The sequence below is a fragment of the Phaethon lepturus genome, unplaced genomic scaffold (assembly GCF_000687285.1).
Source record: "Phaethon lepturus isolate BGI_N335 unplaced genomic scaffold, ASM68728v1 scaffold13530, whole genome shotgun sequence".
NCBI classification, from domain to species: Eukaryota; Metazoa; Chordata; class Aves; order Phaethontiformes; family Phaethontidae; genus Phaethon; species Phaethon lepturus.
Window position 1 is genome coordinate 11,124 of NW_010514106.1, and position 15,372 is coordinate 26,495.

The 15,372-nt window shown below is 35.7% G+C and overlaps 1 protein-coding gene across 1 annotated transcript in view; it reads right to left on the reverse strand.

Annotated features, from left to right (window-relative positions):
* Positions 1 to 15,372, reverse strand: part of ZCCHC6 (zinc finger, CCHC domain containing 6) — a gene marked incomplete at its 5' end in the record, with an annotated part of 29,570 nt that overhangs the window by 6,555 nt on the left and 7,643 nt on the right. Inside the window, 19 exons of the mRNA XM_010292056.1 lie at positions 624 to 739; positions 1,223 to 1,314; positions 1,431 to 1,478; positions 2,189 to 2,366; positions 2,978 to 3,055; positions 3,164 to 3,277; positions 3,366 to 3,455; positions 4,442 to 4,545; positions 5,458 to 5,515; positions 6,045 to 6,145; positions 7,024 to 7,110; positions 7,832 to 7,982; positions 8,108 to 9,228; positions 9,587 to 9,767; positions 10,166 to 10,297; positions 11,292 to 11,411; positions 12,046 to 12,172; positions 13,048 to 13,117; positions 14,893 to 14,944. Of these exons, the coding sequence (XP_010290358.1) occupies positions 624 to 739; positions 1,223 to 1,314; positions 1,431 to 1,478; positions 2,189 to 2,366; positions 2,978 to 3,055; positions 3,164 to 3,277; positions 3,366 to 3,455; positions 4,442 to 4,545; positions 5,458 to 5,515; positions 6,045 to 6,145; positions 7,024 to 7,110; positions 7,832 to 7,982; positions 8,108 to 9,228; positions 9,587 to 9,767; positions 10,166 to 10,297; positions 11,292 to 11,411; positions 12,046 to 12,172; positions 13,048 to 13,117; positions 14,893 to 14,944 (3,020 nt within the window). The remainder of the gene's footprint in view (positions 1 to 623; positions 740 to 1,222; positions 1,315 to 1,430; positions 1,479 to 2,188; positions 2,367 to 2,977; positions 3,056 to 3,163; positions 3,278 to 3,365; positions 3,456 to 4,441; positions 4,546 to 5,457; positions 5,516 to 6,044; positions 6,146 to 7,023; positions 7,111 to 7,831; positions 7,983 to 8,107; positions 9,229 to 9,586; positions 9,768 to 10,165; positions 10,298 to 11,291; positions 11,412 to 12,045; positions 12,173 to 13,047; positions 13,118 to 14,892; positions 14,945 to 15,372) is intronic.

A 15,372-nucleotide genomic window follows, 5' to 3' on the forward strand; every position in this document is an offset into this window, starting at 1 on the left:
CAGTTGTTAGAAGAAGATAGATGCTGAATTTTGGACATGTCGTTACTCAGGATCAGGAAACATTCTTTTGAATGTGAAGCAGGACATTGTTCTCATGTCTATGCTCAAGAAAAATAATGCTGTGACATTCTCGTCTTGCTTTTTGACATGAATTGCATGCTTCGGTGCCCATGACAAATGTGTCTTACTGGGAACAGCAGGATTCTAGAAGTAAAAACTATTAGATGAAATATTTAAAATGATCTCAGGAGTGCTTTTCACGGCACACAGCTATTTAGCTCTGCATTTAGATTCTCTTTGACTACTGCTTTCCTATATAATGAAGTGCAGAGTCAGCAATACTACCTTAAGCGAAGTAGTTTTGCAGCCTTCTACGAAAAGATTCTCTTAAAAAACACTACAGATGATGCTGGAAAAAGTTAAGTAATAACTCAACACAGACCAAAAATTTAAAAAACCAACACTATCCACCACTGCCAAAACTGGTATTGATACATTTTCATTTCAACAGTAAAGGAAGTAGTCTGCAGCATGTGCAAGTTTTGCTTTAGCATTACTATTCTAACCTTTCTTCTAAACAAACGTAAGGAAAAGTTCCACACAGATGCCAAAACTATACTTACTTTCTTCTCATGGGACAATCTTTCATGAAATGACCAATTTTACCACAAATTCTGCAGCATCTATCATTTGGTGCCAATTGTCCTTCTGTTAGTACCTCTGGATCAAAGAAGTACTCCTGAAGAAGAAATCACAAATTTAAATGAAAACCCGTACACTTGGGAATCAAGACAGATAAGCAAGTGTTAAACAGCAGTTGAGAGTTACAGAGAAGAATAAGCCTTGTGTGTGTAGCTGAACTCCTGAACCTGGTAAGATTAACTGGTCACTGGTCCCTTCTTTACAGGCAGCCTGCTGACCACCAGGTCTGCAAACTCTTTTTTAAAACTGCAGTTTTAAGAAATGGTAATCTGGTTTTGATAGGGACTGAAATATGTAAGCCTGTACAATGAAGCTCTGATTTGATGAGTATTCTGCATGCCAACACATTTTACATGCAAACAACAGGAAAACAGTACTCAAACAAAATAACTCCCATAACGATTTTTAGAGTACTGCTGAAATTTAAGAGAGAAGAGCTTAAAGGAGGGTAACCACACTCCTGCAATTCGTAAGTTATACACCCAAGAGCATGCACATACTGTTCTTAGAAGCAACTTACCATTTTTGATGGATATTCTTTAGGAAATATTTTTATAGGGGTACCAAATACCCTTCTGCCATTGATAAAAGCCTTCATTATAAAATTTGTCACTGGGGAAGAAAAAGAAAAAAAGGAGAAAACATTATCCAAACAGCAAACAAGCCAGTAAAATAGGTCTAAGACAAGGTCTTCACTTTGTACCCAAATTTGTTAACAGGAGACTTACTTTTTCTTGACAATCCGGCTCCAAGATTGTGGTTCAAATCAAAGGGGTCTGTACAAAAAGCATTACAGGCATTACTGAAGTCCAGGGCAAGATCAGCAATGTATACACACACAATGGACAACCCAAGGCAGCTTATTCCCAATGCAGCATTAATATACTGAAATTGAACTGTTTGCAAACTTATTGAAGAGAAATTCACTCCATGGACAAAGGATCACAGCTGTCCAGCTCTGAACTGACTGAAATATTGTAAAAGATTAAGTTGAACATGCAGGCAAGAGAGTAGAATTCTTTCTGTGAAAGTCATGTGGGCCAGAAAGCAGTTTAGGGAACATTTTGAAAACATGTCACTACATTTTTCTTGCTAAAGACCATGGTATGACTTAACAGTGTAATCACACAGAGGGTTAAATTGGTCATGTAAATATGGGCTCAGCTAAATTTAGTATTTGTGAGATAAACCATTACAGCTAATTTCTTTTTCAAAGGATTTGGTTAAATCTATTTTTCTGTCAGTTACTGTCATCATGAGAAGTATGAAGTCTGCTTTGCAGCTTCTCTTCAGTAGGAAAAAACACCCTAAGAATAACTTTTAGCCTACTGAAACTCAATGGGAACCTTGCAATGATTTCAAAACATCAGCTAATAACAACTTATAATCTAGCAATAGAAAGATAAATAAACCGTGTGGAAAGACCAGATTTTTCATGTGGGCATTAAAAAAATTCCACATATTCATTTACTTCACTTGCTTTTACCTTCAATCACAATGTATTTGGAGGTCCACTGCTTCTTGAAAGTTGTAAGCAGATTTTTTCTCCTAATGCAGATGACGTGCTCTTTAAAATCAAATTCTTCTGTGTAGAAACGGAGAAGTCCCAGCCACAGTTGCCCAACAGATTCAGTGTTTTTGCCACAGTCTGGCCAAACAACTGACTGAAAATGACAGAAATATTTTTACTTCCAGTATTTACATTAAGCAGAATAATTTTCATAACTTGGAAATTCAAACAATGGAAGTCTTATTTTATAAAGAAACACAATACACACCAGAATACTTCCTTTCCTTTTGTAATTAGTATTAATAATCCAACATTGATTTCAAAATGGTAGACTTTTGAAATACTAACTAGAGAAGTAGAGAATTAATAAAACTTCTAACATTAAGTTTTGCCTGTTACAAAAAAGAATTTATTAATTCATTTTATGTGCTTATTTAACACAAAATTATTCAACAGGATTAACCAGCTATGACTAGATATGCAGCTGGTATTTGTAGGAGCTATCTCCACGCAGTAATGTGACACACAGAGCAATTAATCGTCACTTTTTCAGATTTTGTAGATTTTTTCCACAGATGAATTACAACCAACCATATTCTTAAAGCTTTTCAGAATGGCATTGGGATTTTCAAAGCAATAGCTTCTCCACTTCCATTTCTATATTCAACCACGACATTTGAGGACAATGTTTCTTAAAATGAATTCTTTTTCATTTGGAAAGCTACAGGTAATACCATTTCAAATTAACTTTTCTGATTTACTCACCAACTCCTCTATCTTATCAAAGAAATAAACATTCCATCCGTCAACTAAAATTTCAGGTTTTTTTGGTTCTTTGTAGATCTGAAAGCATAATATTAAACTCATTAGAAGAGTCCTTCAGATTCAGCACTGACATTCTTCTGGTCAATGCTGTGTACAGACATTCATTTCTTTCTTGATATACTGTACCTCTTGAAGAACAGGGATGACAGGTGGATTTCTCTGTTGAAGAAAATAAAGCACCATAAGAGTATATGCATAAGAAGAAAGGCTACCTCGAGATGCGTCTCCAATGTCACATATCTAGGGGAAGAAACACAATTTGTATCTTTTATGCTTATTGTCTCTTGCTGCAAGCACTACTCTTCTAGCACGTCTGAAATACACTTACCTTTGTAAAGACTTTCATTGTGTAACACAGATATTTTACTCTAGGATCAATGGCTGCATATGATGACAGGAGTCTTGTGTTATGCAAGGCCTATAAATATAAGAAAGTCAAACAGAAAATACAGGAGCTCTGAAGAAATGAAGGAATAAGCTGAAAACACAAACCCCCAAAAACTCCAAGTGGTGTGCTCAAGAAATGCAGATGTGAAGCCCTGCGTAGTAGAATGTCTATTGAGAAAGGAAGCATTCAACAATGAGGTTATCACCGGCTCTGTTAAAAAGCTGATTAACATCTTTAATATGTGCAGAAAAGGTACAAAGCAGCATTCACAGAACAATACTTCAGAAAGGGAAGAACTGATCTAGTACTGCCTTTCCAAGATACTTGGTGGAAGGTAAGTTCTTGAACTAAGAGATTTCAGCCCAGAAATGTAGGAGCTATCAGCTGACCCATATGGATGCACAACTTCAAGAAGAAAATTTTGACTTACTTAGTGGTTGAGGTATCTTCCTCAAGGCTCCCCCCCTTGAGGTCATGCAAAAACCTCAGAAAGTTTAATACTTGGCATTAAAACTTGTTTTCCTTTGATGCTTCAAGGAACTGGCTTTTGAAGTTTAGAGACACTGAAAAAACCACAAGACCTGTTTTTAAAGTATTTGGCCAAGAACTTGTGGTCTTTTGTAAATTCTAACACATGGTCCTGTTCAGGCAAGCTCGGTTCAAAATCACTATTCCAGGTCTCAAAGCTAAGCAAAAGCCATTACATGAAATGAAGTGTAGGAAAGCTGAAGTTTTATTATTTTGTCTTTCTCATTTACAGAAAGGCTTAAGTAGCTAGACCACTATTTCTTACTATTGCTGAATATATTTTCTTAGAGAAGTGACAACTCTAAAGTAGCAATTGTGCAATTGACTCCACTCACAGTCAGATAAAAGTAGTTCGGAAATCTAAAATTGCAATAGGTAATTGGAAACAGTTGATTACTGAACCTCAACAAAACAATCATTTCAATCCCAAGAAGCAGACCCACATTTTTCTGTTAAAAAAATAAAATAAAAACAAGGGATAAACTTACCAGAGTATTATATAAACTGATGTCTACTTCAAGACCACTTCTGACATGGAAAAATTTGACAATTGGGACTTTAGCAGTTGTTATAGGCAAGACATTTCTTAAACCTAGGATGAAATGTTTAATTACTGAATGACTGCAATACAGTCATAACAGTATCAAATGCTTTACAAATAACTTCAAACTGTAGTAAAAAGGCTACAAAATAAAATCTTAGTTGATACACAAATTATATTTCAGTTATATTTTAATGTTGATTTTAGGCATTTGTCAAACACGATGAATCTGCTAAATACAGTATATACAAATATATGTTTAGCCCCCCAATAAAACAAAGATCAGTATAAATGTTACAAAAGAATAAGCTTAAGAGATCATTGATAGTTCCCTCCTATCATATTAAATTCATGTGAGATTCACAACGAAGGTGGTGAAACCCTGGCACAGGTTGCCCAGAGAGGCAGTAGGTGCCCCATCCCTGGAAACATTCCAGGTCAGGTTGCACGAGGCTCTGAGCAACCTGATCTAGTTGAAGATGTCCCTGCTCATTGCCAGGGGATTGGACTAGATGGCCTTTAAAGGTCCCTTCTGACCCAAACTATTCTATGATTCTGTGAAAAGAAGCACTATTAAATCCTAATTTCTTGCAGAAAGAATTCCCATTTCAAACTTCTATCAGCCTTTTACTATTAATTTATTAGGCACTGAACATACAAATACAACATAACTACTAACTTGAAGCCTCAAGCTTTAACTTAAAGTTTTTCTTATGCATGTAGGTTATAAATATGCTACCTGTCCAATTCAGATTTGGTCCTATAACTTTATCATCTCATAGACCTACATACGCAAACAAAAATAAATCCAAATGTTCACAATATAACTTCACTCTTAGTAATGTTAAGATAAAACTATACTGAAGAGCTTAATGATTTTCATCTGCAGTCCTCCAGAATGTTGTCACTACAACAAATGAAGTCACATAAACAGAACCACTTATTTTTATTCAAGCAAGTTACCTGACTGTTTCTTGAGAACTTTTGCTAAATCTTCAATCATTCTGATGCAATCAAGTCCCTAAGACATTAAGAAAAAAAAGCTGAACGTTGTATGTGCTACAAGTATTTTAGGCAAACCTTTCTTTACTTGCCATTAAGCTTAAAGGTGTATAATTGAGAGTTTCCTATTGTACAGAATTATGTGAGTACCAGAAATTGCTTCAAAATAGCACCTGTAAATTCAACACTATAGTTCACCTTAACATAGGCTTTTAAAAAGTTTCTATTAGGCATGAAAGGAGATTGATGTTCTTTTCCACCGTCTCCCATTCCTAGTTGTTTATTCTACAAGGTATATTATTTATCTGCACAGCTAATGCTAGAAGTAATGGTAGTGCAGAATTCAGAAGAAAATGGACTACTGAGAGTAGTTCTTAAACTCATGCCTAGACCAACAGCAAAAACTCCCTAAAATAATCTGCTTTTGTGGTGCCTATTTACGTTTTCTTCTGATCTGAAAAGCTTTTATACAATAATAAATTTGTTACACTAGATACACAAATAACCATAAAATTTTGCATTTATTAAAAAAAAAATTTCCAAACTACCTCAGCAGTTTCCAGCCCATCAATCGTCATGCAGATATCAAGGTCACTTTGTTTGAAGCCAAAGCCATTTTTTGACGACCCAAACAAATTCAGCCTGGTTCCTGTAAGAGGTGTGATATGTTATAACCACATATTGAAACAGAATCTCAAATTGTATATAGCTTCAAACCACTGCATGCCTTTTAATACAAACATGAAAACATTACTATCTTTCTATGGTACATCAAAACCTATTTTCTTACTAACATTGCTGATGAGGGAAGAATTTCTACTTTTATTGGTTCAAATGAGCAGTCTGACAGATCTAGAAACAAGTTAGGTTTTCCAATAATTAAATCATCAGCATGCAGGTCCCAGCTGAAATCTGATTAAAAAAAAAATGTAAGGCTGCTCTCTACAGAGATTTTCAGGATAAGGGACATATCTGTCCACATACCAGGCTCCAGCCAAAAAAATCTTCTACTAATTTTAAAAGACTATGCACCAAGGTCCAGATGTTACAGGTATAAACTCCAGAAACAAATAAACAAGAACTTCAAATAGCTAGGTTCTGCAGATAGGTAAGATGTTGTGGCTGTATTTTAAAATATTCCAAAACTAGTAAGTTTCAGTAGGAAGGACTACAAAAAGTTTGGTGTTTATAAGAGCAGATACAATGAGAAGTCTGGCTAATGAATAAGGCTAAAATAACAATTATAAAACTGTTAACACTACTGCTTTGATTGCTTTCTCCTTAACTTGCCATTGTTCCTTCCTACTAATGTGCTGTATATATGACTAAGTCAAAGAAGACTTAAACCAAAGCCTTAAAAGACTTAAAACAGAAATTAATGTAATGAAGTATAGCAATGCTGAGCAACAATATAGATTAAATGTTAAAACTGAAGTGTTTATTATGCTGATATGATACGTTTTCTTGGAAAACACTCAAGTATGAACACACCAAAGTATAAATATAAAGGTAGAACTGCCTAATTACCTGGGAAATCCTCTCTAATGAAGTCTTCCAAGTTTTGTCTTATATATTCCCGAACCTGATCTTCTACTATATTTGGAGCAAAATCATCTTTAAAAAAAAAACACAACAATTTAGGCAAACTGATCTGTAGAAAGAGTGAACAGCAAAGATTCAAATGAAACAAGTGAGGGGTTTACGGAGGGGAGGGGAGAGAAAAAGCAAGAGAAGAATCACATGTGAAGGAAAGAAAGCAAGGATGAAGTAGAAGAGAAATACCTGTTCAAATAAAAACATTAATTAGACAAATAATGCATTTTGTCTGGTCAGAAATGGCGAGAGAGAAAGGAGGAAAGTTGGGTCACTCTGAAAAGAACAAAAGTGGAGAAGTGTTACAAAACAGTATTTTGACTCCATTTTTTTCTAGAACACTGAAGCCTTTGTCTACTAAAGCCCACAAGTTAAGGAACAGTAATGAAATTCAAAGTAGATAAAAATGTAAAACTATCAGTCAAAAAACCCACCCAAAATTAAACTCTTAAAAATTATACTAACATATCTAGATGAGTAATCAGACAGCCAGTGTGTGGAAAATAAACCTAAATATTTTGTGTTTCTCTAGATACAAACTACTCAGTAGTCCTATTACAAACAGGACTACAAGGACTACAAAAGTAGTCCCTTACAAATCTTAGAATTTTAACTAATAGAGTTGGATGCAGTGTAGCAAATAAACCAGCCCCCTTGATAACACCATTAGCCTGTGGTTATTTCATTATTTTTTGCAATTCTTTTTCTACTGCACAACAATATTCAAAGGAAAAAAACTTACAGTAACACTGGACACAAACTTGATCTAGAATAACTGAAAATTTGGGTGTCAGCGCTGGCAGTGGGTCAAGCTCAATTTTCTTGAAGTCTTCTGGACAATCTCTCTTCAAATGACCTTCCCGTTTGCACAAGCTACATACTACTGTAGGAGACTGCATGAACAGAAATCAAGATTGGTTTTAAAAACTATAATACTTTAATGAATTTGAGCAACACTTTGATATAACTGGTAATAGAACATAAGCAATACGTTTATGTTCTGATACAGCTTGCTTACCTTGCCCTTTGTAAAAGCTGGTTTACTGAATTCATAAAAAAGTTCAGATTCTAAACACTGTTCTATTCCTGCATTCTCTTCAAAAAGACTTCCCTTCTCAGTAAGATCCTCTTGACTCAAATTGATCCTCAAAGGTGCATCCACATTTTCTTCGAAATGTATGTTCTCATATTTACTGGGGATGGAAAAATCTTCTTCCTCTGACAGTGCATCATCATCTCCAGATCCAGTGTATGTGTTATCTAGTTCATCTCCAGCTCTTACACCACCACTCTCTCTCTGGTTTAGAAGACTTGGTTCTTCCTCCTCTTCCTCCTCATCATCTGAGTTAATACTTTGAGATATTTGACTCTGTGCTGAACATATTTTTTTGGGGGATTCATCCAGTTCATCAGTACCTTCCGTGCTCTCCTCATCAATGCCAATCTTGTCATACATTATAGCACCGCAGTCCAAGACAAACTCATCAGTCTCTGTAAGTGCAGCATTTTGAAAACCTTCTAAATCTGAAGTACTACACGTCTCTATATCATGCTCATTCACTGCAAGGAGATCTCCACTATCACTGTCTTCATCTATTCTCTGCTCAGTATTCAAGATGTTCCACCTTCTTTGTTGTTCATATTCTTCGTCCTCTTCTTCCTCTTCATTTCCACTTTCTGTCTCCTCACAATGCGGTTTAAAATGCTCATTATCTCCAAGAATAAATTCCTCAATTATACAGTCTGAATCTTCATGGGCCATTCCCAAATGACTTATATCATCAGCCAGTTCTTCTTCTGTGAAGCTTTCTGAGCCATCACACAGTTTTGAAGGATCAATTCCATGTGCCTCGGTCAAACCTGTAGTCTCCATTATGCAATCTTCCACTATGGCTCTGTTTGTTCTACCATCCAAGTTTTGCAACTCAGAGTTTTCATGCTTTATAGCATCTTTTCCATGGTCCAGCATTTGGATTTTCTCCTCATTGACATTTGGAGAGGAATTTTTGCTCAATTTTGCACTTTTTTTCTGAGGCAAGGCAAAATACCTGTAAGTTGCTCTCAGGCAGTGAAGAATATATTCATATACTAGCTGGCTGTTCAAAGTTCTTGCCACATTCCTTTTGACTGAATATGGGTCTAGTAGAAAGAAGAAGTGAGCCAGCAGTGCAAGAGTTAACTTTTTTAGAAAGAATACACTTATATCCTTACAAAATTTGAATATACTACTGTTAGTTAGTCTAAGACATTGTGTAGGGACATAAGATCTATGAATTGTGCTGAAGACAATATAAGTCCACTTAATTACTTTTGATAATGTTGGAAAAATACCCAAGAGACATATTAAATTGATTTTTTTCAAAGTATGTTCTACTATATTATTTGGAATCACAGTCCAATATTGAAAAATTCTAAGTTATTACACACAATGTCAATAGCCAAGACAATACCCTAGAAAATTAAAGTAACAGCTCTTTGAAGTTTGTTGAATATATACCTTCCACAGCAATGCGCTTTTTAGGCCAGTCCTTTGATTCACGAGATACTGTTTCTTTGAGTCGTATGCTAATAACCAAATCAGCCATATTGAACTCCAAGGCATAGAAACGAAGCAGTTCTACCCAGAGCTGACCAGCAGGTGCTGAACACTGCTGTCCTGAATCAAATACTAAGGGAACCTGTCAATTACAGAAGAAAAGCTTAAATAATATTTAACACATAGGTGTTCAGCTGTTACACTTCCTTGTATTTCCTCTGTAATGTAATGTTATGAAATTTATAGGTGCTTCTATACTCCTGCAATTGCAATAAAAGCTGCATTTAAAAAGTTGGAATTGACAGATTAAAACCCAGGGTCTTATCAGAGAGTCTGAAATAACACCTTGTTTCCTGCTAGCTTCTTGACAGGTAAAAATAGTAAGCTTTGTATCAAGTAGTCATGCAATGCTCTTAGTTCAGCTCATGATTTTTGCAACATAAACACAAAACAAAAATAGAAGATAGTGTTGTTGTTTTTTTTTTTCCAAGAACAGCAATGACTGCTGACTACTACAGAAGTAAATTAAATGGTTCAGACCTTGCCCCTTCTAGAGGAAGTTTCTTGTGGCAAATCAGAATCATCAATGGGGTTATGCTCCCAAACCACAGCATCATTCTCCACTCCCTTCAGATGAAAATTAGTTAATTTGTTTAATGAGAATCCTCCAATCTAAAAGAAACAGAAAAGGAAACATACAGCTAAATATCATGTGAATTTTAAATCTTGCCCTACACCATGGTAGTAAGCCAAAGTAAAACAAAACAAAGTTTAAAAATAGTAGTTCCAGGCTCAGAATATGCCCCAATCTGCTTCTCTCTTCTCCTTAAATATCTCTCTACAAAAAGCTCTCAAGGGTTCGGTGCTTTTGGAAGGGTACCTATATGTCACAGAACCTTGTCTTTGCATATTACACAAGCATAAATACGTATTTTTTAATTATATCGCCATATACTATTGGACATTTCTCTCAGTGCAAAGAGTGGACAGGCTTTGGGAATGTGTCAGTCATGTACTGAAGGAAATAGTTAACTGCAAGGCCCATGTAATTGGTTATAGAAACTGTAACACACACACTAAATAAAACAGGTGACTACAAGAACAAAAATGGGTGCCATGAATATAACACCTGAATGGTGTCCTGGAGAACTAGATTCTGGATTTGTGTCCACTATAGAACTCTTGATATTAGGATGCATTTCAGCTTCTAAATCCAGGAAATACATGCTCTATATCCCTACTCTGATCCCTCGGGCAGCTATCACGCCAGTGTGCTCCCCAACTATGGTCTACATTTTGAAGAACCAGATGTCAAAATCCGAGACATTGTTTTGGGATGTAGCTGTGTGCATTCAGAGTTCTCAAGAGTCTGGAAGAAAGGCTGAAGAAATGAGGAAGTAGACTGTTACGAAGTGCGTTATTCAACACCCTGCTCTCCTTACTCACAAAAGGGGCAACAGAGCACTGACTCAGATTGTGAATTGCATCCTTACAGCCAAGCACACAAAGGTTAGGTGTTAGTCTGGCTGAATTCACATTCTTTCTGAATTCCTGAAGAAATGGCTGGCTTATGGCTTGCTCAGAATAGCAAGAAGCTGACAAGTTACACACGACCACAAGTAGTTGGTCCTCTCATTCATACTATTCAGTGTATTAATAGACATACCCACGATCCCAAATAGACAGGTAGAAAAGGCTCTTTCCTCTGTTGTAGAAAGAAAATAACCATTAAAGCAAACACATAAGGTGACAAGCCTCCCTCTTCAGGACGATCAACACAGCACAACTGTAAAAATAAATTGTGCAGTCATTAAGGTTTCAAGTGATACTGTGAAAAACATGCTTTTAATTACTGTTCATAAATCTGTCCCATTAAAAACTAACAGAAACTCAGACATCTTTGAGTTCTTATGAGATGGACTTTGTTCTCAAGGCCTGCATATTTGCTGGAGTCATGTTATTACCATAACATTATGAAAGCGACAGGATGCAGACTGGCAAAGACAGCATACAGCACATTTTAATTTACAAGAAAGTTTTCATCTACATGTGGAAACAAGCAGCTTTTGTCCTTTAATTTTTTCATGAAGCATTAAGTTTATGGGAAACAGGTAATTCCATTTCATATACATTTCTCTGACTTGTTTGGTAACAGAGGAGGATACTTACAGTCTGCATGCCACTGGCTGAAGCTTAAAATTCCACTTTTGAAACTTAGTGGAACATTATAACATACAAATGATAGTTACATAATTTAGAAAGTTTACAATTTCTAAAAAAATTTAAATACCCTTTTCCCAACTCTTTTTCTAAAGACAGTTTCAACAACTGTTTTCTAAACCATACCTAAAGTCTTACCAGCATAGCACCAATGTTCATTCAATATTTATTCACAGAAGGGGAATACAAATGACTCTTACCTTTGCCCAGTACCTGAAGGCAATCACTAAAGGTACTACAGTAGGTTCCAGTTTTCCAAGCGCAGCCAAATGGTTTGTTGTCAGACAAGCATTCTCATTCCCTGCACTCACTTTACAAATAAGGCCACTAAAACCCAAAAAAGAAACAAAGTAAAAGATCTTGGAGGTTTTGTAACAACAGCCATAGGTCAGATGACATCTCACAAAATAGTGTAGCAGAAGGCTGTAAGGGAAGACTTAACAGCCTCTCAAAGACACTGTATCTACGTTAAAAGAAGCATGGAAAAATCAGTTTGAGTTACAGTTAGGTTGGAAATACATGCAGTATAATTCTCTGTAAAAGTGTTTTCAAATACAATTCAGGTGTAAGTATTTATTTCTAATGACATTAATCCACTGAATTCAAAAAAGTTACAGTATTAATTTCCTTCATGAATCAAAAACATCTTCCCATACCACACCCACCAGAAAACAAATTCTATGCTGTTTCCACAGCATGAGGAACATTTTCAAACAGTGAAAGATCAAGGTAGCAGCAAATAACAGGCAGTATTTCTGTATCAGTAACTGTTTGTAGAATGTTTCATGAATCTTAAGTGATATCTATTAAATGGGCAAAATAAAATGTCTTTCACTTGTTCTCAAAACACTAGTGAAGCTAAGCAAGCTGATCTTACCCTTACAGAAATCCGTAATTTAATATGGTATCTATATTACCCATAAGGAAGTAAAGTTTCTGCTTAAGCAGTTATCCCACATGGAAGGGTAAAGGTGCATGCTGGAAGCCATAATGGTTGAAGGGATTGGGAAATACGCAGCTGAGGACAGAACAACCCTTACCCTCTTATTCTAGGCTAGGAATGACTTGCCCATGAGTGTTAGTTTGTGTTTCAAGATCCATGGAACTGTAATAATTTAGTACAGAAACGTCATTTTCAGATGTTGGTACATATAATTTACATTGCTATATACTATTAGAACACACAAAGTGACAACCGAGACCTTTGCTTTTCTCTGCACATCACCACTGGTAATCTAGCATGGAAATCTGCATCAACTTCCATAAAAGATTCTAGGAGGGGGAGAAAGAAAAAGAAGAAGCCACGTTAACAAAAAATATGCTGAACTTGATGCAACTAGGAGCACAGCTAGAAGCTCAACTTCTTAGTAAAATGACTAATTTTGAGACAAATAACTCAGTACTATCTGATAGATTAATGTTGTCACTCTTTTAAAGCAAGTTTTTCATATGTGATCAGAAGAGTATGGTCTATACTCTATGAAAAGCACTGTTAAGAAAATACTCAAGAAGAAAGGAACTTCTCAAAATTCATATACACAGTAGGTATAATTGAACAGGTATATTTTGGTTAAGTGCTGGTTTCAGTGATCCAGGCATACAGACAGACCAATGACATCTGTAAAAGAACGTTAGTGGGAAAGATGAAAAAAAAACCCAGAGCATTATGTCAGTACTAGACAGAGGGAAATTTTCCCTGATAATCTAGAAATAGTAAATGTAAGTATAGCACAGGCTTACTGACATGATGTAATGTCTTCTTGCTATGCTTAATTTTTTATTTTTTCCTCTTATTCTTTATATAGGTTTCCAAATACAATTCAGCTACGTTTTTATCTTAACACTGAAGTACAGATGCCACTGCAGTCCTTTCTCCAAGTCGAGTTTATTGATCCAAACAAGGGTTATATTTGATGCCTCACTCTTTCACTGGGCTAGATAGAGAGGAAACTATGAAACAATTTTAGATACCCAACTCAAAAATTCTGAAATTACAAGGCTTTCTTGATGTTATCTAGCCATTCAGACACCTGACTTCTTTGAAAAACATCATTTGCCACTGGGGTACCTCAAATGACTGATGTTCTGTTCCTGTATCTTCTGACTCACATAAAAAGGCTTTGCACAAGATGTTAATGTAAATATTGCTTGCTTTCAAAACACATTAGAGATCCTAACTTCTTATGGGATCTGGGTCTTCATTCCTCCAGTCTGGTTGAACAATAAGCCCATTCTCAAAGACTATAATGGTCATTTGACCAGACAAGAAGATTCACATACAATGAGGGTGGGGGTGGCAATGAGAAAAATCTAGGTCAGTAAATATATGCATGTTTAATATACATGTTTGGGACCATGTGGTCTAATTTCCCAACTGCGGGCATAAAGCAAGGCAAGAAAGTAGTAAAGATACTTTTTGCAATCTGCATTTAGAAAGACAGAGTTTCTTTCCCATCTTTTCATTTTTTCGCGTGCACATGCTTGAATTGGTTTGAGTATGTCCACTTTTTTAAGATCTTAAACTTTACTTGCCTGTGTTAGTGCATAGAGTTGTATTCGTTAACTGAAAAACAGCATGTTTCTGTATGTAGTCATTTGTACATGGCCTCACTGCACTAACAGGCATATGCACATAATTATAGTAAAAGAAACCACAATCTGAAAGTACATTACCAAGTTGCTGATCACATTAAAAGAGCTTAGGCTACTTTCTGTACTATACAGGGCTAATACAGCAGTCTGGGGAAAGAAGGGCAGTACAGTCTACCTTAAGTTTAATGACATCTTCACTTACAATGTAGAAGAAAACCTCCACTAGAAATTTCTCATATTAACAAAAATAATAGGACTTCAATAGTCATAAAACTGAATACCAAAGTTAGTTCTGCAATGTATTATTTACGGCAGTATTTTTCAGTCTCACGTCTTTCTAAAAAATAATAGCATGTGATTTACCTCAATTGAATTCCACCTCAATAGAGGTGGAATTCAACAACACTAAGCAGTAATACTTTAATGAAATTGAGAAGGCAGCAATTTTTTCTTACCACTGTTCTGGAGACTTTCTTGCACAAGTAAGAGAACATCTGGTTGAGTCATCTGTCAATAAGAGTAATAAAGCAGTTTTTATAACTGTCAAAAAGGTGATTTCCCACAACTCAAAAAAAAAAAAAAAAAAAGTAAAACATCACCCCTAGGCCACTTCTGTTTTTCTTCCAGAGAGGGCAGAAAAACAGGAAGGAAACAAAATAACAGCAACTGACAAAAAACTTCTCTTAGTCCTTGGCTATTACTAAATTATATCAAAAGGAACATGAACTCTGCTAATTTGGAAGAAAAAAAAAGATCCTGGAGTAATTGCAAGTTAAGCTATTTTTATCTCTATCAAAGACTTGGTTGTGGAAAAAAAACACCAACAGAAATACTATTTCAGTGTGCTTAAATATGATTGCCTTCCAACATAGTGGATCTACCTCACGTCAAAGACTGGAGTCATAGCTTTTTAAAATTACATGCACTTTATGAAC